Source organism: Psammomys obesus, unplaced genomic scaffold, assembly GCF_907164565.1.
Source record: "Psammomys obesus unplaced genomic scaffold, mPsaObe1.curated_primary_1811, whole genome shotgun sequence".
In the NCBI taxonomy this organism is placed as follows: Eukaryota; Metazoa; Chordata; class Mammalia; order Rodentia; family Muridae; genus Psammomys; species Psammomys obesus.
Window position 1 is genome coordinate 6,932,710 of NW_026585504.1, and position 22,316 is coordinate 6,955,025.

At 51.3% G+C, this 22,316-nt stretch overlaps 1 protein-coding gene across 4 annotated transcripts in view; it reads right to left on the minus strand.

The window, feature by feature from the left end:
• The window catches only part of Sirpa (signal regulatory protein alpha), a 38,011-nt gene that overhangs the window by 14,999 nt on the left and 696 nt on the right, over nt 1–22,316 (minus strand). For 3 of the 4 annotated variants that reach the window (XM_055613889.1, XM_055613640.1, XM_055613799.1), the window contains exons 2-5: nt 21,970–22,060; nt 5,605–5,961; nt 1,201–1,518; nt 443–784 (exon numbers count right to left, since the gene is read on the minus strand). In XM_055613889.1, coding sequence (XP_055469864.1) covers nt 443–784; nt 1,201–1,518; nt 5,605–5,961; nt 21,970–22,051 — 1,099 coding nt within the window. In that variant the 5' untranslated portion in view covers nt 22,052–22,060. Of the gene's footprint in view, nt 1–442; nt 785–1,200; nt 1,519–5,604; nt 5,962–21,969; nt 22,293–22,316 lie in introns of those variants that run through there. The other variant, XM_055613716.1, reaches the window with a different exon arrangement.

Here is a 22,316-nt window from a genome sequence, read left to right on the forward strand (position 1 = left end):
ACTGGGTGACAGTATAAATGAGGATGCTCTTTGCAGTACTGGCTGTCCTTGAGCCAAACCACCAGCATCTATGGGAGGGTAGAGGAGGGTAGAGGGGCCAGGAGGACTGAGGAGTGGGTAAGAGCCATGGGGACAAAACAATTGTTAGGTGAGGAGAGCAGGAGGTAGGGTGCAAGCAAAGGCCGATTCCTGCCCTTCCCTCTCCTCTGGTACACCGTGTGAACAGAGCCATCGGGATAGGAACCCAACCCTCGTCAGTGCTGGCTGCAGGGGTATGAGAGCTGAGAAGAAGCGCGTAAAGACAGCCCACTTTAAAACCGGGCTTATGTTTATAGACTTCTAGGCTGTTCTATGATAAGCATTATATATACCTTTAACATTAAAAAGAAAAAAAAAAAAAAAAAAGAAGCCAGTCAGTGGGAGTGGAGGCCTCACCACTCACCGGGGGTGGTTTCCGGTTCTTTGGGCTTGTTCAGGTGGGAAGAGATGGTCAGGGTGTGGTTCTTGGTGACCGCTGGCTGCCCGTCATGCTCCACCTGGCAAGTGAACACCACGTTCTCTTTGTGGGCAGATCTGTTCACCAGGAGCACGCTTGTCCAGTTACAGGTCCCATCCTTGTTCAGCGAACAGTTATTGGGTGTTTCCACTCGTGTCACGTTTCTGTTCTCCAGCCAGGTCAGGCTGAGGTTCCTGGGGTAGAACTTTTGCACTTGGCATATGATGTTCACCTGGTTCTGGCTCCCTGCCAGCGTGGACTCCTGAGTGACCTCCAAGGTGGGTGAAACTGAAATAGCACAGGCAAAAGCTCTAACCATGAGTTGCACTGTGATCCCGAGGAAGGGCCGCAGAGCTGAGTCTCTCCCACCACAGAGCAAACACAGGACTTCTAGGCATGCATCAGAGGCCCAAACACTGCGGGTCGGAGTATGAATGGAACCACTAACCACGGCACCCAAAACACAGTAGGTGCCTTATCTAGGGACTGGTGTGGAGATGAATGATGTCAATGCATGCAGCTTCTGGCATGGAGGGAATGCAGTAATTACAGCAAAAGATTGAAAACTACCAGGCAAGGGGGCGTGGCTCACACTAGGTGCCCAACTGTAGTTGCTGTTGGTAAAATAAAGGCAACTACCTGTATGGTACTAGTCAAAGGGTAATGGTTGCTGTGCCCTTGGGCTAGGAGTCAAGGACATCTACCTCGAATGAAGTCAGACAAGTTGGCAATCCCACGAAGAGGGCTTCCTTTCAAAGTCTCATGGGCCACCTCACAGATGACCTGAGAATGGACATCCCCAGGGCTCAGTTTCACCTTGGCTGTGCTGAAGATATTGTAGGAGACATTCTCCCCCTCAGGGGTCACAGTGGGCTCCACGTTGGGCAGTTTGTTGCCATCTTTGAACCACTTCAGGCTGATATTCCGGGGAGAAAAGCCATAAGATTTGCAGGTGAAGTCCACAGTCTGCTCAGGTGTGGCCCTGGCTGCTGGGCCGGAGACCACCGGTGGAGAAGGTTTGGCTAAAGGAGCATGTATAGACAAGAGATATGATTGTGGTGGCCAAGCAAAGGGGCCGTGGGGTAAGCACTTGGCCCAGTTATCATCAGCATTACTGTGGCACTAGGGGTTGGCCCCGGGGCTTTACACATCTTAAGTACACGCTCTGCTACTAAACTGTATCTCCAGCCTGGCAACACTATTCACCAGTCTTCCTCCCCATAAAATTGGAGTGGCCATGTCCTCAGCCTTCTGTCCGAGGAGGATGCAAAGGTTTCATGAAACAGGAGAGTCAGACAGTAAGGCAAGGCCAGGAATTCTGGGCCTAAGGTTTTTAGGGATTTCCAAGATTGCTGACTTATCTCATTCTTGGCTTTAACTGCTCCCAACCGCATTCCTGGAAACTTTGCCAGCCTAGAGAAAGTATTTGCAGAAGCAAACACAGGAGGCAAAAGGCACTGTGAGGAACCACGGAGCTGGAACCCACGGCTGCTCTGAGAGGCGAGCACCCCCCGGAGCCACACCTGTGAAATGGGTGACAACGCTTCTCCTTTCTGGATGCAGTGAGGATGAAATGAGGCCCTACAGACTTCCTGCTTTGGATGACAACCACACACAGAGGCTTCGCAAACATGAAGAAACATGGATCTGTCCTTGACAGATCCTTGCATAAAAAACTTAAATTTTTGAATGTCTCTGCATGTGAGTGGGTTCCTTTAAGGCCAGAGAGGGCATTAGATGCTCTGGAACTGGAGTCACAGGAGGTTGAGAGCCACCTGACGTGGGTGCTGGGAGCTGAACTAGGGTCCTTGATAAGTGCAATACAAGCTCTTCATCCACTGAGCCAATCTCCAGCCCTCGACATCATTCTTATATTCTCCCTGTAAGAACTTAGGGATTCACTACATGGGTTTTCTTCTCTCTCTACACATCCTAGTGGGGCTAACCCATGCCAAGTCTCAAATTTGAAAGGAAGAGGCTAAAGGGATGGGTTGTTTGTTTGTTCTTTGAGTCTGGAGAGCTTCTATTTAGGGCTGGAAACAAAGATCACTTCTATGTTAAGAAAATCAACGATAGTTCTTGATTTATGGTTAATCACTGAAGAGACAGACAGCGAACAGTCCCAAGCCAGCAGACGCACTTCTGGTCCTGAAGGGACACATGGGTGACTAGGAGGGAGACCCTGTCCCTCGGGGGTTAATCCAAAGTGCTCATTATCACACAGCATCACTTCCAGACAGCAAACACCACCCATTTTCCATCTGCCAACACGTAAGGTGCTCCCTAATATCCACCTAAAACGTTGAGGGCACAGAAAGGAGGGTGTCACTTGAAGTCAAGTCGTAGGGACGCCAGAGTTTTAAGATTCTGAAGTGGTGAAGAGCCATCCTCCTGGCCCTGGGAACTCCCTGTGCTTAAATCTACCCCAACTGCCAATGTAAAATATTGTTGAAGAAGCTGCATCTGTACCGAATAGTAACAGACTTTTTCTCGTCACTATTCCCTAAACAACGCCCAGAACAACTATTTACATAGCATTTGCATCATATTAAGTATTATAAGAAATCCAGAGATGATTTAAAATAGATGGCAGGATGTGTGTAGGTTACACGCAAATCTCCCCCATCTTGGATGAGGGCCTTGGACGCTCTTGGATTTGGGTAGCCCACGGGTACCAAGGAACAACTGAAGTCACCAGCTACTGAGTTCTTGGGAGCCTGACACTGGCTGCTCCCGGTGCGCTCACCAGCCCCTGAAGGGGGAATTTAGGGTGAACTCCTTCTGTTGGAGAAGGCTCAGAGGAGAGTGGGACCAGCCAAAAGCACATACTGGGTGGGACTCATCTTCCATTGAGATGATTACTTTAGTGCTTAAAAGATCTTCCAAGCATCTATCTGTGTTTCCTCTGCACAAAGTGGACAAAAACATCACCCTAGGAAGGTGACATAAATGTGACTTCTGGCTTACAGTAGGTGCCTAATAAATCATATCTATAGCTACTAACTTAGCTCTGAGACTACACATTTCTTCCCTGGCAGCCAGAGGCACAATAAGGCCACCACACTGTGGGCTCTCTCATCTTTGGTAGCAATCCCCTTTAGGGCCTGAGTTAGGCCAGCAGCTCCGAAACTCCAATGGGGTGTATCTCCCAGATAAGCCATTGAGAAAGCCTGGAGCACTGAGGGAGGATCTGTGGTATTTGGGGTCACCGAGGCAAGGAGGGTCTGTGCTAAAGATGGAGAATTTCTTTTCAGACACGGATGTCTACAGGTCAGGAAGGTACCATTCCTGGCAGGATCCGAGCCGGGCTGTCAGAGCTGTGTGGGGTGCACCTGCAGTCTTCCGAGGCCCCTGGAGAGGTTTCCTGCTCATCACTGGGACCCCAGACAGGGCATGCTATTTTAAAGAGTTTCTGAGTAACTAGCTTCATGGGGGAACTTTGCCAAGAGAAAAATAAAAGTCGTGGCTTTTCTTCTGTGGTTTCAGGATATGCACCTCAGCCTGGCTGTGGTTAGACACCAGATACAAGCTGCACAGATGGGTCTGCAGGTAGGAGCACTTGCTGAGCAAGTGTGAGAACCTGAGTTAGAATCCATGTAGAAAGCCTACCACCCCAGTGTTGTGGGAGAGGTGAGGAGACAGAAGGATCAGCCTAGCTCCATGATCAGTAAGAGAGCCTGTCTCAAACAGAAAGTAATGTAACAGATCACTAAACATTCTCCTCTGTCCCCTGCTCACGCACAGGCAGATGTCACACACACACACACACACACACACACACACACACACACCCAGAAACTTCAGCACCATGTTAGGACAAATTACAGCAGAATTTCTATGGCAGATATGAGACTTGTGGTGCTCTTCAGTCTCATAGATGAGTTATACAAGCAGACAGGTTGGAAAGCCACCCAGCTCACCAACCCAACCAACGCTTGAGGCCCGGGAAGGGAGAGTGACCCATCTGAGGTCACACGGACACAGCTCAGCACAGCTCCCACTGGTGGGATACTTTCTACAAGTCAGACTGTTGTAAGTGTTTGATACAATGTCACTGCTTCAGTCCTGAGCACATACTCTGTGGCCACCGGGGCTGCTTTGTGGAGGGTTTGTTCTGAGACACAGCGAGGCAGTGGCTTATCTCCCACATGGTTCCAGACACTCTGCTCCCTGTCCTCCTGGCCACTGCACTTGTCATACTCAGTAATGACCTTGACTCCCCATCTAGGGCTTTGCTAACATCAGGGTGCTCCCAAACCCCAGAATGGAGCCATTACTGTGATCATTCACACAAACAGTAACTAGGACCTCACAGAAGCCAAGCCTTGCTCCAAATAGTAAGGTCCCGGGCAATTCCTCGAGGCTTCCTGCTGGGCTATTCAGTGTCCTAACACACCCTGGAAAGGTGGGTACTCACAGCTCTGGCTCGAAGAGAAAATGCTATGATGAAGATGTGGCATGAAGCCACAGGCGATAACGATGTGGCAGGAAGCCTTGTTTGTTGTAGTGGCCTAGGCAAATAACACACTAGCTGGGAACTTCGGTGTCTCCGCCACATCAGGATAAGCTGCCTGCTCTGCCACTGTGCAGAGGTTTCGAGGAGTCTTGGGTGCTACCTGGAGGGAAAACTGGCATTGTCTACAAAAATTAAAGTGAACACACCTATGTGACACAGTAGGCCTCCTGCAGTGGGCATCTCTGTCCTAGACTTGTGGGACGAGCCACCCAGTGTGGAAGAACTGAGTTACCTACCAACAGAAGACTACAATAAACTATAGTCTCAGCCCTCCTGTGGGGATGCTTAATGCCTGGGCGGCAAGGAGCCTGGCCGGGATCTGCTTTCTGGTACTCACTGGTATGTGACCCATGTGTAGGGAAGAGAGAGGTATGGGGTAAACAGATGAGGGGTGCAGATGGTCTCTTACTTGCTAGCACTGGAGCCTTGAGCAAACAACTGGCCTTGGCTTCCCTGATCTGTCGAAGGTTAGATCAGATCATGAGCCTGATCTCCCATTGCACCTGCTGGGAGACACGCTCATGGGATAGGAGTGTTATTCTCTGACCTGATGATACACCTCAGGGGGTGAAGAAGGCACAGGCTTACTTACCGAGCACATAGACCACCGTTCCCCCTCCAGACTGAAGTTCCTTGCCCAACTCTGAGGTGTCTGGCTGGAACTTCACACAGTAGTAGGTGCCGGCATCTGCTGGGGTGACATTACTGATACGGATGGAAAAGTCCAAGTTGTTTCTCTTAGTAGCATCTGAAACATTTGTAAATCGAGGAAAGCTTTCTCCTCTGAAACTGTAGATTAGGTGCCGGCTTTGCCCTGTTCCTCTGAGCCACTTAATGGGTCCCACAGGCGTCAGGGAGGTCACAGTGCAGTTCAGAGTGACGTTGTCCCCAGCAGCAACAGACACTGACTGATCGGGCTGAATCACCTTCAGTTCCTTCTCTGTGGCTCCTGGAAAGAAAGAGGCAGCCAAGACTCAGCATAAGGGATCCCGCAAGCTCAAGTTTATCAATGATTTTCACTGACTGAGCACACACAACAGCACTGAGTTCAGCACAGCGCAAGTGTTATCGTGTTTAACCCTTCTGTGGGCCTGTGGCTCAAGACTGTAAGAAGAAAACTAAGGCACGGGGTGCTAAGTCACATAGCTGCAGCAGAGTGTCCAAGCCCTTTGTGAAAGTGTCATGTCCGATACGGCTCTGGGATTCAAATCTGAATGTGTCAGTTAGAATGGGAGCCCGGATTCCTCACAGAGGGCACAAACTCAGAAGAGATGCAGAAGTAGGAGACCCCAGTATGTGTGGTACTTTTCAAAGAGGTAGAAAGTATTGGGAAGGGAGTCCTGAGCAGAGCACCCGCTCTCAGCAGTCTGGTGGGTAGGAGAGCTGAAGACAGGAGCCCTAGGTGTGGTTCAGTAGCCTATGGCTCATTTCTTGGAGTCATCAATAGGTCAACAGAGAAGGCCCAGGTACTCACCCACTGCCAAGTAATACAGGGATGTGCCCGCTGCCAAGTGATATAGGGATGTGCCCACTGCCAAGTGATACAGGGATGTGCCCGCTACCAAGTGATACAGGGATGTGCCCACTGCCAAGTGATACAGGGATGTGCCTGCTGCTAAATGATGCAGGGATGTGATTGTGGCTTCAGCTTGGTTGGGCTTTTCTGTGGTCCCTGGCCTTCGTTTCTTCAGCTGTAAAATGTTTAGCATGAGCCCGTCTTGATGTACTTCTGATAGGAACAAACAAGCTAAGGCCGGTGAGTAAGTTAAAAAGCAGCATCTAGGGGCCGAAGGATGATGACTCAGTGGATAAAGTCCTTGCCATCCAAGCACAGTGGCCTAACTACCTTGCTGAATGACGGTTTGCTGAATGGACGTGGAACACGAGCATTTGGACACACAGACATCAGAGACACAATGAGTGGTCCAGAGAGGGGGACAGGATGAGGGCAGGAGAGGGAGGATGGCAACAGCAAGGGTGGCAGACTGGAGCAGTGAGTCGGGTGATGGCCGTCCCAGCTGGACCCTCCACCGGCTTCTAATGTGACCCTGTAGGACTGTAGCAGAATCCTTGGGCAGACCCTCTTGCGTTGGCTGGGTAAAAGGGACACTGTGTGTTTGCCCACCAGCCCACGGCCGGGTACTGCTGCACTGGCAAAAGGGAGGAGAGAGCCTAAGGCAAGAGAGACCCACAGATCAGCCCTCCCCTCACTGCAGGTACCCAGAGCCTGTCATCAGTGGCTCACTGGCCTGCCTCATCCTCTTACCCAGCCAGGGCCCCATGGCTGATCTGTAGAACTCAGGGGCTCAGCCAGCACCATCCAGCCTAGAAGGGGTAGGGCTGGTGGCCAGGCAAGTGACAGAAACAAGGAGGGAACAGGCCTGAAGGGACAGGAAGCCTCCCGAGGGCTTCAGTGACGTCACCAGCTACCGCCAATAGCAGAGATCCATGAGCTTTCCCGTGGGCGTACAGTTAGCCATGGGAGACCGGTTGAACTGGAACCACCACGTGTAAGAAGCACAGGCCTGGGCGAGGACAGGGCCCCTTCACCAGCTCGGTATTCCTAAATGGACTCCCATTCAATCAGGGGTGAGCAGGGAACCGGTATCTACCCACTGCTTTGTCATGAAGATTGCTCCAGACCTATATAAGCACTTACTGTATACCTGCTGGCTCAATTCTAGTTCTAAACCTTATCATCACACTGCTGTATTCTTTCTACATCTGAGTTGCTGTCAATTGTTATTTTCTCCCACCATCAGGACGGCAGATCCACTAGGCACAGTTTCTTGACGTCCGCCTGGTATACACTGTGTCCTCAATAGAAATATGCCCAAGAGGCAAGTGGATCTCTGCGGTCTCCAGCCCCGCTAAGAAGACCCTGTCCCCAAACCACGTCTAAGCTGAAGGAACACACTGACGAACCAGAAAGAAGGGGTTTTATTGGCTTCTCCGTGACCCTGGCAAAACCCGGAGCCTCTTCCTTCATCTGTTCAGTGGTGCTAACATTGGCTACCCAGGAGCTGGCGCTCCGTTATTATCCTCAACGGTGCACAGAACTGTGAGTCAGCAGCTGATGAGGGAGCTGCGCTCACGGGGAACTTGGGAGTCGGGCGCTGACAAGTTGGAGCAGGGCTATTCTTGTGGTGCAGCTAGAGGCCTGTAATCACACCCCAGGCAGGTGTGATTAAAATCTGGGCTGGGGAGGGATGGCTCCTCCCCATAACCCCCATCCTTTTTTTGTCAGCTCCTCCGGAGATCTCAACCAACCGCAAGCAGATTTAGGCAGCTTAATTAATTAGCTAGTGTTTCTAAAGCGTTTGAAGAATTTTAAAAGTGTGATGTGAGTGCCAAACATTATTTTAATCTCTGTGTGTATTTTCCAACTGTTTTTTTTTAATTTATTTGTTTGTTTGTTTGTTTTCTTTTCATTTTGCTTGCTTACTTGCTTTTTTATTTTTATTTACTTTTTTTTTGCTCTGCAGGTTCTGTTCTGGGAACTGAGCTTGTTAAAAATCACTCGTGTGGGCCAGGCCCAGGGTCATCACACTGGCATTACCAATGAAACCATTTTCGGCGCTCCTTGGCCCCCCTAGCAGAGAGCACAGCCAGCCATTCTGGGGCCTAAACTAGACAGGATCCGTGCAGGTGTTTTCACACACTGCAGGTTTTTTTGGGGGGATGGAGCAGTTCTGCAGGGTGGGGCAAGCACCGCAAAAGCCACTCACCAACGTGTGCTCGGCAGTTCCTTGAGGACCCAGTCACAGACACAGGCGGGTCTCCCCCATACAGACTTGAAAATGTGTGGAAACAACCCAAAGGGCAAATGACGGAGATGAGGAAGTGGATGATTGCTTATCCCATAGGTGAATTTTAGGCAAACTGTGATAACATGAGCAGTTTTCATGGCACAATTTAAAATAACATGGCGGCTATGCAAAAACAAGAAACAAACAGACCTATTGAAAAGCATTTAAAATAAACTTTTTGTTTGTCTAAAAACTAAGCAATATCTGTACTCAGAGTTTGAGTAGGTATTGATCCTTCAGACGTCCTGGATTTGGTTCCCAGCACCCACATGGAAGCTCACAATCACCTGTAACCCCAGGAAGATATAATGCCTCCTTCTGGGACCTGCACTCACACACACACACACACTCTTCCCTCATACACACATAATTTAAAATAGAATATATCTTTTAAAAAGCCTCATTGATGGCTCACGCCTTTAAGCCTGGCACTCAGGAGATAGGGACAGAAGCAACCGGATCTCTGAGAGTTCAAGGCCAGGCTGGTCTACAAAGTGAGTCCAGGACATCCAGGGCTACACAAAGAAACCCTGTTTCAAACAAAACAAAACAAAAAAGCATCACAAAGATAAACCTATCAAAAATATCTACAGTCAACACATTGATGTTCTGTAGTTAAATAAGTAAATAAAAACAACAAATTCACACCTTCTGATAACTAAGGTTATGTGCAAAGACTCTGCACCCATCACTCAGGTATCCTTAGAACAATGGGAACTTCTGGGTATCAACATCCAAGGAAAGAGAGTATCGAATCCCACTGTAAAGCCATCTGAGGACTAAATCCACAACCCTGAAAGACTGTACAGAATCCCAACAAAGCATGCTGACCATCAGGGTTATTGAGTAACATCTGGTTTCATCCGAAACCTTGAGTTTCAAGAGGGAAAAGGTATTTAAAAAAAAAAGTTAAGGGTTTTTTATCCGGAGCTGTAGACACAGTGATAATGGGTTGAATTGTCTAAAGGAAGTTTATTAGAGATTGCTTGTGGGTGGCGATTTCTGTGGGGTTTGCTTCCGTTTGTACTGCCTGTTTGCCGCTCCTGTGAAACTGGAGTCTAAGGAGTCTGTATTTTCAGTGTGACTGTGGCTCTGTAAAGTCGATGAACACACCCAAGATGCTATCCAAAGTATACAGCTGTCTATGGACTATGGATCTGCGACTGATAAAGCTGCTTTTTCTTTTTTAATTTCTACCTTGGATAGTTTCAGATTTTCTAGGTTGGGTGAACAGTAAGGATCACATACAGCTGTTTGAGGGCCTCTGTGAAAGAGCACTTGCTTGGCAAGCCTGAGGCCCAGAGCATTTACTTAGCATCCGTGAGGACCAGCGCCGGCCCACAATGGCAGAAGGATGCATACAGTGTCTCATTGTGTTTAAAGAGAACCATACATGTAACATGCATGTCCCGCATGTGTCTGCTGGTTGAACGAACGCTCTTAGGCAATTCAGGCCATTATCACTGTGTCCTGGCTCTTGATAATTGTGCCTCTGACAGAGCATCTGCTCAGTACACATCTGCTGGTGTGCTGAGCAGCCACATGTCTAGAGAAAGGGGCCTGGATCAGTAAAATCAGCACCTCCGTGTGCTAGGGCTCCATGTGGGGGTGAGGCAGGGTGGGAAGGAAAAGCCACTTTCTCATCACTGTACAGTAACTACAACATTGAATATATTAGTCTTTCTTTCTGTGGCTAACGTAATGCTTTGGGGAAAGATACAAATAATGAGCCCATGAGTGAGGGGAGGGCTAACTACCCTGAGTGTTTGCTGCTGTGGAAGGCAGGGATGAAGCACGGGCTCCCTGTGGACCGAGGGCCACGTGGCTATGTCTGTGGCACACTAGTTATGAAATAAGATTTTGAAGGAGTCACGAATGTGAGTACATTCAGAAGGAACTCCAACCCGACGATAAAACAGCTCCTGCTAGCTACTCTAATTGCATCCTCTAGCCCCATCCCACTCCCAGTGACCACTGTCCCATCACTGGCGTCCTTTTCTCCTTTTGCTGGCCAAAGTGTCAACTGCCTAACCAGTGTGCTGAATGCTGCCGCCCTCTGCGGTAAGGAGAGGGACTGAGCTGACAAGGCTTAGAAAGCATATTACGTTTTTAAACACAGCAATATTCATGTGTAGCTTTGAAGATGAAGAAAAATGGAAATGATTTTATAAGAAGTGAAAGAAAAAGAGGCTGTAGTCTTTCTATTGAGAAAACCAAATCAACTTAGAAATGAAGCTGAGGAGACAGGTGGGACCTAGTGACCCAGGGCGTGAGTTCTCCCAAAGCCTCATCCCTGGGAGAAACCATAGCAACAGCCCAGAACTCCACATCTCAAGAAACCCAACACCCCTAACCCTCAGCCCAGCAGCAGGACACCCCTTCCTCAGTGTCCAGATTGTCACCTGTGGTTTATCACCTGCGCTCTAGCACTTTGAAGTGGCTCATCTTCCCTGCCAACTAGACTACACTTAGAACCGACGAAGAGTTGGGAGGCAGACCTCCAGAGGTGAGGACGTTTCCACAGGAAATCACCGAGGACCAACACTAATCCTGGAAGCACTACCCCCTGGGCTAGGAACTCCAAAGGAACGATGGGGAAAGGACAGTGGCCGTCGGGGGCCAGCATTCCTTAGTTGTCTGTCTACCAACAGCAGTTCCTCAGGCATACATACCCGCCCCCACGATGTTCTGCCAAGGGCTCGGGGCCGAGTGACCCTGGACCCAAGTCTCTGAAACCGTCAGCTAAAACACATTTCCTCCTTTCATGTTGTTTTCAGATGGTCTGCAATGCAAACTTGGTCAATATATGCTTCACCAGTGCTCTCGCCCACTTCTGGTGGTGATTTGGTAGCTGGGTAGAAAAGTACATTGTGCCAGTACATGTACAATGAGCTATGAAGCGTTGGGGATGTGGTGGCGTGCTTCAAGCATGCTTGCAGGCCTGAACTTAGTGTCCAGCACGCGCGCGCGCGCACACACACACACACGGCCTGTGATCACAAGCATGCTAAGTGTACATAAACGAGTACATACATACCTGAGGGCAGATGCGTGCGTGCGTGCGTGCGTGTGCGTGAGTGTGTGTGTGTGTGTAGTAAGTGTGCATGCAGAGCACAAACATCCACACACTTACTGGGTAGGTGTCTAGGGTTCAGGGTAGCAACACAACAGGGTGCCATATGTGAAAATTTAATGCACGTGTGCAGAGACCTTGGAGGACACCACAGGAGTGTGCTCAAACGGGAGTGGGCGAGTGCGTGAGCGGTGCGTGGTGATGGGGATTGTCTGGACGGTGCGCAGTCGGTGGGGGGACGTCTGCGGGTGAATGAGTGTGTACAGTGGGAGGGTAGCTACAAAAAGCATGTGTACGGTGTGTACACAGGGTGTGTGTGTATGTGTGTGCAGGGCCCATGTGCAGGTAAAGGTGTACTGCGTATGACAGGGAGGCACATGGGGATCACTGTGCACGAACATGCCACGTACCCCTGTACTCATGTTTACCACTGTGGCCAGTTGGGCACATGCCTAGCTCAGATGAAATGAGATTCCTCATAGAGTGTAATCAGAGGCGGGAGACGGGAGGAGTCCTGTCATCGGCACTATAACCTCTTCGTGGGCAAAGCCTACACGGTGCTCAGCCTGGTCCTGCCCTGGAGAGTCCCTTGTGCTCTGTGGCCGGCAGAGACAGAGGGGGTCCCCCGTGTAAAGCCACCCGGACTCCATGGAAGTTGGCTGCTTAGGGCTGGGACAGCTCTGGCTGGTCAGTGGTTTTCCTCAGGATGATTCATCTCTTCCCGATTACAAAGCTTCCTCCCCTGGCAGGGCCCGTCCTGGATGCCACAGAAAAAACAAACAAACGAGGAAGCTGAGCTTGCCCTTCAATAGCTTCCTCTGGAGGCACCCTGGACACGAGTAATGATGTAATAAGTGTCATGAAAGGAAGCCTGGGGGTCTTGGAAATGGGCTGAATCCAGGAATATTTCCTAGAGGAGGCTGCCCCTGAGCCAGGTCGACAGAGGCCAGGTAAAATCAAGCAGGAGAAACCATAAGTAAAGATGCAGAGGCCTTGCAGTCTGGCCTGACTGGAGCAGAGTCTCTGGGACCCCAGCAAACTGGGGCCGGAACAACCTACAATTCCAGACTGTGGCTTCCAAAACACATTTGAGGGGCAGCCCACCAGTGACCTTTCCACTGGCACCGCCGGACAGGTTGCTGGGTGGACATGTCCAGATGTTGCCGTAGGAGCCACCACCCACCCCAAAGCATCAGAGTCAGAGAGAGGAGGCCTGGTCGACAGGAAGAGCTTTCAACTTAGCTCCACCTCAGGCAACTCCAACGACTGGGCACTGTGCCACACCCCTCACGGCCTCTCTGTGAGGCAGCAAACTCCTAAGGTACCCAGACAGCGTTGAGCTCTGGCTTAGGGCTAGAGGCTTGCGTGTCTTGTCCCCAGAGAGGTGACTTGGCAAGGCAGCTTTCCTCATCCGTAAGCAGGGATCCAGTCCTGCTCCTACTCTAAAACACTTGTCCAATGGTGGAGAGCAGAGTGGAGAGCCACGTGCCTTCTCATCCCTCTCGCCCAGGCTGCACACTCTATTAGCAAATCCTGCTGGCCCAAATCCCAAACTATGGGTGGACTCTGTCTTCTTCTCACCCCTCCCCCCCCACTGCACAACCACTACTCTTCTGCCCTCCTTCCTGTCTCCACCTCATCTCTCCACAGACCATGCAGCTTCTAGGCCCCTTTGCCCTCTGCCCAGGGTCTGCTGAGACCCAGGTTCCTTACGTGGCCCCCAGGACTACCTTACTCTTTCTCAGTCATACCAGATTCTCTGATCACCACAGAGCCTCCGCATGGGCTGCTCCTTCCGCCCATTTCTCGTTCCTTAGACATCTACATACATGGCTGTGCCCCCTCTCAGGCCTGTCTGGAACTTTCCCTGCCACCTGCACGCTTTGCTCTGTTGGATTTTTCTAAGTTTCACCTGCTACTTAACTTACTGAACATTTAATGTTCTTGGTGTCCGATCCTCTATCCTAAACTTACTTGGAAGTACTTTGAGAGGGGACTCTGTTTCATCCCTCAGGCTTAGAGTAGTACCTGGCATTTGCTAAAAGTTATGTGTTGGTTTGAATTCTCATCCTCCCACCCCTGAGAATCCAGTCAGCATCCTAACCCCTGTGGACCTCTGGCTTCTCCTCTGTAAAATGAGACCGGTGTGGAGATTAGGTTTATGCTACAGATGGAAGGGGCCAGCATGCTTAAGTGACTTAGCACCGCAGCAGGGAGAACAAGCTCTCCACACCGGCAGCGACTCCCATGTGTCTGGGTGTTTAAAGGTGAAGGAGAGAAAAGATGACTATGCCCTTCAGCTGGGGGCGCGGGGCAGGGGATGCTACAAAGTCTCTCTGCCTGAACACAGACACACAGGCACATACACACACCAGCACCACCACCACCACCACCATGCAGACTACACACAGGGCCAGTGGCCTGATGAGCAGCAGCTGGGTCAGACAAAACCCAAAGGTGACAAAGTTTGTGGCTTGCCCACGTTTGCCTAGTGGAGTACGGGAGACAGAAACTGCAAACACATATGTACTGTGAATGCCCTTTGAATTGTAATAGACCTCCGGGAACTAGAAGTAGCTGAGAGGGGTTGGAGTCACAGCTGCCACATTCGCTGGAGTGATGCCTCAGCAACCTAAGAGCCTTCTTCCCACCCGGAAGTGAGGGTGGGAGGGTGGAGGTCAGGAACCCATTGGCCTCCTCCCAACTTCCAGTCCTGACTTGTCCTCAGACACATGCCATGATGCCCAGCAGACTGGACAGACTGGATGGCCCCATAAGATGACAGCTGCTGCCACCAGCCTTTCCTTCATATGAGGACATACAGCCTCAAGCCTGGGAGCTGGCACCCCTTCAGGCTGGTGTTTCTCTCCAGACAGGGCCTCCAGCTCAGGCTTCTGCATTCTTGGGCTGCCAAGGATACGCATGTATTTTTCCAGCCAAGCTGAAGCCTTTCTAAAAGCAACGTGCACCTATTAAACATCATCTACCGTGGTTACCGTGCACTGAGCCAGCAGAAGATGGTGTCCGGATGGGATTTCTCCCCAGCTAAGCTGATGTGATTCACTGATTCCTTTCATAGAGCTTTTCCAGCTCAGCCAGGAAGTTCCCTTAAGCCTTCACAGCAGGAAAGAACAGTGAGAATGGGTTCCAGATTGCAGATGGAGAAACCAGGGCACAGAGCAGGAGAGATGACATGTGTCCCAGTGTCAGCCAGGAACTTGGCAAAGAGTGCAGGGAGGGTGCCTGTTTGCCAAAGGGTCTCATGTGCCAAAGAAGAAACTGGCCAGGATACCACAGCTGGAGAGACCTGTCAAAGCCTTCAGCTTCCCTTCAGAGGGAAAACTGAGGCTCAGTGGAGTGGGTGTCCCTAGCTGCCCTTTGAAGACCAAAAGCACATGATAAGGCTAGCATACATCAGGGCCACAAAGACACCTAAAGACCATCGATGCTGGACAGATCAGGGCAGGCCTCAAGTATGGGGCCTCTGCATGGCCCAGAAGGCCACAGCCATCACCACCTGACTCCAGAGTACCATTCGGACATGGAGAACAAAACCATGGTCAAGGCCCCTGGGTGGGTTCAGGATCTCACGCACCCTTTCTGTCCGTCTTCACTATTTCTCACCAGACTGACTAACCGGATGGCTTGGTGAAGTCACACAGGGGTGGGGTCTAGCTATGCCTGGCCCAGAAAGCACAGCGCTTCCCACACCACAGTCAGAGAAGCCCCCGTGAGGTCAGCACCACTGTGGAGTCTGAGGTGGGAGGGTGCGTACAACAGAATCTAGTCACAAGTTCTGGGGCTACTCGGCTGCTTCCATATCAGGCACTGACATGAGCTTCCTGGGATTTCAGCATGTTGGGAGAGATTCATAGCACAGTCATGACCTGAGCCCTGGAGGAAGGGCTTGGTGGCACTAGGGAAACAGTCTTTGCCCATGCAACCTCATCTTTAAAACTTCTCTTTAAGAGGAGGTTTTCTTACTCGCGTTATTCTTCTATTCTACAAATGCAGATTAACCCAACCAGTGTGGGCCAGGTCCTGGGCTAAGGTCCCAGGAGGCCCAGCATCATGTGTCTACCCTCACATAGCCTGTATCCTAGTTGAGGGAGACAGGCCTGAAAGAATGAAGCTAGCAAGCGCAGAAAGAAATGGCCTAGAGACAACCCATCATTTGTTTACTTGGGTTTGATTTTTCTTTCTTATTAGAATGTCAACTCCATGAGAGCAGGGGATGCCCCTCCCTTGTTCACCGTTTAGAGCTCCAGGTACCTGAGGCACACAGCAGCTGCTCAATCTACAGGCACCTATCGCATGCTTTAAAACACTGAACAAATATTTATAATTAAAGTGACCCTAATAAGCACAGCACAGCAGTCAAGAGTAGACAACCCTTGGCTTCGGTTCTAGCCTTGTTTCTCTCTGGCTGAGTGGCTTGGAAAGAGCCCAGCTTGGTTTTCTGGAGCCTCAGTCTCCTCATCTATAAAATGGGGGAAATCTATGCTTTCTGGCTCTCTGTGAGAATAGGGCAACAGTGCAAAAGTTGTGCAATCTGTGCAAGACTCCTTGTGCCTGCTCACACCAGCCAGACAGGCTGAGAAGCAAGAACGGCAGAAAGCCATTCAGTATCAAGGCTGGGGCCATTGCATCACTCCTCCTTATATGCATATATCTCAAGTTTCCAAAATGGAGGGATATGGGAAGACAACATGTGTTCTCTGCCAAGGACAGGTACACTGAGCATTCTCTGCCACCTTATGCTTCCATTTCTGGAAGGCATGGGTGGTTGGCTTGGAGAACAGGGCAATGGCTATATAGTCCTGCTATGGCCATCACCTACTCTAGCCATTTCTCCCAGCTGCTCAATCCGCAGTGCAATTTCCTCCGACCCCAGCACCGCATGCCCTCAGATGTTGATCTGATCTGAAGCTTTGGAGACCCAACTGGATGTGCCAGGAAACCCTGCTGGCACAGAAGATCATGCTGTATGTTTCCCATGCCTGCCTCTGCTGCTCCCCGTCTCCCTGGCCCAAAAGCTTGGCAAGCCACTCGTCAGGGAAGACCCATCCTGCCACGGTTCCAGGAAGCCCAAGTGACTGGGAAAACAGCATCAGACAGCATAGCACACCCTCTCCAGCATGTGGACGGAAGCCCCACTCTCCTCATCTCCTGGAGGATACACGGATCGATAAAAGCTATGTGAAATGTCCCAAGAGAGCATGGTGCCAGAAGCCCTGGTCTCCAGCCTCCCTACTCATCAAACAAAGCAAGATGTCTAAAGCATGGTGGAGCACAGGCTTTGAAGCTCAGGTTGATTGATCTGGGTGGCCATCCGATGCAGATGCCTTGCTGAGCCATCATCCCCTCTGTGGTCAAGTGGGTTAGATGATCAATCATCAATGGTGCATCCTCCGGGGTAGCTCTGAGTCCCACTAGGATCACACACAGTAGCACGGAGGCCAGGATTAGGATGCTTATTTTTAGCATTTTCTCACACAATTCCGGATTCTGTCAGAACTCTGGCTTTCACAGTAGAAATGTCCAGCCCCATTTAAAAGGCGTCTGCATGTGTCCCTCCCAGGCCTGGCCTGACCTTACTTGGGAGCAGGAGACCCATGTTCAGCTCTCTGCCCCACTGCACAGGGAGCAGCTCCCAAGCCCCTCCAGCTTTCCAGGGCTGGGAAGCCACAATTCCAGACGTGCGAGTCCAGAGGGAGACACCTAGAGTCAGGTTGGGTCCACAGCTCATTGGCACTAACAAGGCAATTAGATCGCAGCGCTGGTTTCCTCACAACCTGTCCATCCCCCAGGAGAAAGCTTGAGGGGAAAAAGAGCTCACTGAGTCATACTGACATTTAGTTAGCCGCGGTCCTTGTTTTCTGAGTGCCCATTATGCGCAGGATCCACGTTAGATCGATTGCTTTATGGAAGTCCATCCCGGTTTTAGATACGAGCAAGTCAAACAGCATAAAACAATGACGGCATGATAGCTAACAGGTACGGGGACGAACAAGTCAAAAGGCATAAATCAGTGATTGCATGATAGCTTACAGATAGCTGGCATACCCCACGATCATCTGAATCTGCATTAATTGACTTACTCCTTGAGAAAGAGCTATTAGTGACATCTCCAGTTTATAGAGGAGAAAGGAAAAAAAAAAAAAAAAAGGACACCCAGAGAAATTCAGCAAATTGTTCAGGTAGGTGGCAGAACCAGGCCTGACTCCGAGGGGGGTCCTGGCACTGTTGTGTGTACATGGCGAGGCTAATAGTCAGGGAGGCTGCAGAACCACACCGGAGAGGCAAACACACAATGCACACAGAGTCACAAAGCGAAGAAGTAGTGAGTAATCTCAGAGAGGAACAGAGGAGATCATGGGAGAGGGTCGGAGGACTTAGCTCCTCGGAGTGGGAGGCATGTAAAGTGAACCTGGAAGGATGAGGACGAGGATAAAGGGGGGCAAGGGAGTACAGGAAAGGTCACTCCTGAGGCAACAGCAGGAACAACAGGAGAGAGATAAGAGGCTAGCTGGGGGCACGGGTCTCTCCAAGAGCCAAACTGGGTTAGGTTGCATATTAACAGACACTGTACAAATCAAATGCCTCCTGTTCCTAACACACTGGAACAGCTCGGTGGTCTACCACAGAGGATTCCCCTGGTCTTCTGGGTGTGTATGAGTGGCCAACCAGGCTTCAGTCTGCAGTGAGGCAGCCCTGTTACCTCAGAGCATATGAACACGCATCCCTGTTGGAAAACACGTAGGAACTGAGGGGGACACACAGGCCCTGCTGTGTCCAAGGGATCACTATGGTGACATGGTCCGAGCTGTGTCCACAGCCAGGAGTCTGAACACAGTTAAAGAGGGTCCCCATCCATCAGCCCATGGTGACAAGAAATAACCTGTCACAGGCAGGCACCACAAGGAGCGAGGTGGTGCGTGTGGGATCCACTCAGCACTTTCAGACTCCCTTCCTTTCGCCCACTGTTCTCCATCTGTTGCAAAGGGCAAGACGCAGGGAGGAACATTCCAGTGTGAGGGAATCCAGAGCTCACCAGCCCAGATGGGGCCTCTTGTTCAAGCCACATCGCTCCCCGTGAATTGTCATCTTTGAAGCCAAGAGGCTGCCAGTTCCATACGCAGTGGGCTTCGTGGAGACCAGACCAAAGCTTTTGCCTATGGGAGCCTTCCCACAATTCTCCAGCTAAGCCTCAGGTGGCAATTCTACCCCAATAGTGTGGACTGCATACTCGTAAGTCATTTATTCCTCCCACCAGAAGCTGTATCCAGAATTCTGGCTCCTTTGCCATTTACTCCTGGGACAAGTTTTAGACTCAGTTTTCCTCATCTGTGCATCACTAGTAAGAGCCAAATGGCACACTGCTGGTAAATGAGATTGTGCAGACAATGCACCAGGCCTGGAATGCAGTTAGCTCCTTAATAAGCATGGGTTCTTCTCCCTCCCTCAACACAAAGTTTGAATCAGGACTTCTTATGGACTAAATGACTGTGAGGAAAAAAACAAAACAAAACAAAACAAAACAGCCTAAATATGTACCCATAGGACAGGGACAGGGATAATTACTGGCCACAGAGTACCCAGAGAACACCGAGCCTTTAATGAACCTTCCAAAAGCCTCTGATGTCAGACACAGCAGCTAGCCCCTATCCCACCCCTTTTTTCCTATGAAAAGAGGAAGTGAGACCAACTATAGTGCTTAGGAAAGCACAGAGGCACCCCCAGCATGCTACCATCCACCCAAGAGTCACAGGCTCACTGGAGGGGCCCACTTTCTCACTAAGCCGGAACCTCAACTTCCCCCAGCCAGCCGCCCCTACTAGAGCAAAGAGTCCATCTAAGGACAGGCCCAGCCAGGACCAGGAAAGCATCCTCTAGTTGATTGTGAGGCCTGCCGCATCTCGTTCACTCGTTTGTTCATTCAGGTTCGTTCATGGCAGGGTCAGCCCCTAAACACGGGCAGCAAGAACCCACAGTGGTGACTTCATCAGAATCTTTTTAGAATCTTCTTTTGGCATCATTTGTGTCGAGTGCAATCTTTAGAAACTTCCTCGCCTGCCTCCCGGAGGCAATAATGCACATGACCATCTCCCTTCACCCAAGCGGTGATCTTGTGAAGCCCGGCAATCACATGACACCTCCCAGAATGACAGCTCTGCCAGGGACAATCCAAAGCTGTCTTCTCTAAGCTGACATTTGGGGTTCTTGCTCAGACAAATCCATTTTCCTAGAAAACTGGACAACTGTCTTCTACCTGTCTGTCCTTCTATCCTATCTCTTCTGCTTTGCTGTAAATCCCATGCCCCAAACAAGGGAGGCTGAGTCCAGCAAGGGGGGGGAGGGGGATAAAGTCCCCTCCTGTGACAGAGACAGGGATTTGATGCTGAGCCCCAGGGGACTAAGTGCAGTTGCTGGGAGGCAGGAGTTCAAAGGCCATACAGCATCCCTTCCTCTTGGAGAATCTCATTCTCCCCTCCCAAGACTTACTATGAAGTTAATCTTTGTCCCTCCACTGCTTCCACTTTTTCAGGTTATTGATGCTGAATGGATTGGAACGGAAGGTCCAATGCATTTTATAGACTGTTTTTATAGGTGAGGATGGGGAAGGGGGGATAGATATTCTCTTAAGAATGGTGCTGTCGTTCCCACCCTCCCAACCCCTGCAGCCGGTGCACAGGAAAGGCGGACTGCTGGTTTGAGCACTTGTTAACCACTCGTTTGCCAGTGACTGAACCATAGGGGCCTAAGTCAGAAAGTGATGGAGAGCAAGCATTTAGAAATTAATCCGGGCCCAGATTTCTGTACCTTGGAGAAATGCCTGTGGATTCCCAAGCCCTGGAGGTTGGCAGGGTAGGGCTGGAACTTTAGCAAGGCAGGGGGAAGCAGCTCAGACCCCAGAGCCACTCATAGGAGAGAGGGAGACTCCTAATTTGGCCCTGAAAGGACCCAACAGTAACTGAAAACTATGATGGGGGGGGGCACGTGGTGGGTTCCTGGGATTCAGGGGAACCTGCAGGCCACGGAGAGAGCTTCTGGCCGCCCCACCCTGCTTGTTCCCTCTCTGTGGGGCTGGATCTCTCTGCCCTCTTCTGCACTGCTATCAGATGTCAGGCTCCATGCAAATTTTGGTGAAGTGGGGGCGCTGAGACCATATTTTACCTCCCTGCAAAAAGAAGGTGGTACAGAGACCCTATGCCCATAACACCGATCCAAGACACTAAATAAGGCTCCCTTCTCTCCCTCCCCGGCCATGCCTCTGGCCTTCATATCCTTCCAGGAGAGACCCGGGAATTTTGCAGAACCCCTTTAAGATGCAGGACTCCTGAATGGTGACCTCACTCCTTGGCCAACCGGCCTTCAGAGCCCTCCTGCTGGAGACAGCCAGGTGTTTGATGTAGGCCAACAAAGAAGACAAGCTCAGAGCCACAGGTACATGCTGGAACTGCAGGGAGCTTCTGGAATTCTGCCTAAGGAAGGCAGGAGGGTAGCAGGGAGGAGACCATCTAGACAGAGGCTGTGCTACCACACAGGTAAATCCATCGTGTCTCCCAAGGGGCCGCGATTGCTCAGACCTCCCTCTGTCTCCCACACCTCCATAGGCTAACAGTGCTTGCTCCGGTAAGAGGGGAAGAGCTGACTCTTCCCTCATCCCAACAGCCCACCAGCGCTCGAGGACCTCTGCCCCTACCCTCTCTCCAATCAAGTCTAGCAAGGGAGCTCCTGGGGAAGCCAGGCGCCCTACTGCCAAAAGCAAATGCCAGCCTGCCTCCCCGTTCAGGTTGGGCTAGGGGTACGGTAAAACAACTCATTCCTATACCCTGCTGCCCAGAGCAGGGCTACGCAGTCAAGTCCACAGGGCAGACCCATTTAAGAAGAGTTCTATCCTGGCTTCTAGCCTGGGCTATGTGACCTTGGGCAAGTGGCTGACCCTCTCTGGGCCTCAAATCTGCATCTGTAACCCCGGTTACAGGCGCCTGTCGACATTAGCTGAGCGGCAGCGTGCGGGGCCTGAGCCCGCAGCTCGGGAAGGGTGGCAGTGGGAGCTGAGGGTGCTTACCTGCCCAGAAACAGGACGCGGAGATCAGCAGGCAGAGCAGCAGCGGCCCTAGGCGGCCAGGGGCCGGGCCGGCGGGCTCCATGGGCCGCGGCTGCAGAGCAAGGAGGGAGAGCGGCGGTGAGCGCGCTCGGCAGGCGGGCGGGCGGCGCGGGCGAACGACTAAGGCCCCTCCCCCTCCGCTGCCCCCCAGCGCCACCGCCCGGCGGGGTGATCTGACCCCCTCCCGCAACGAGACGCCGAACGGGGAGACTCCGGGAGCGTGACGCCGGGCCAGGCCGGCGGGAAAGGGGAGCGGACCCGAGGGAGCCAGGCGCAGAGCCAGAGGCACGGGGGCGGGGGGGGGGGGG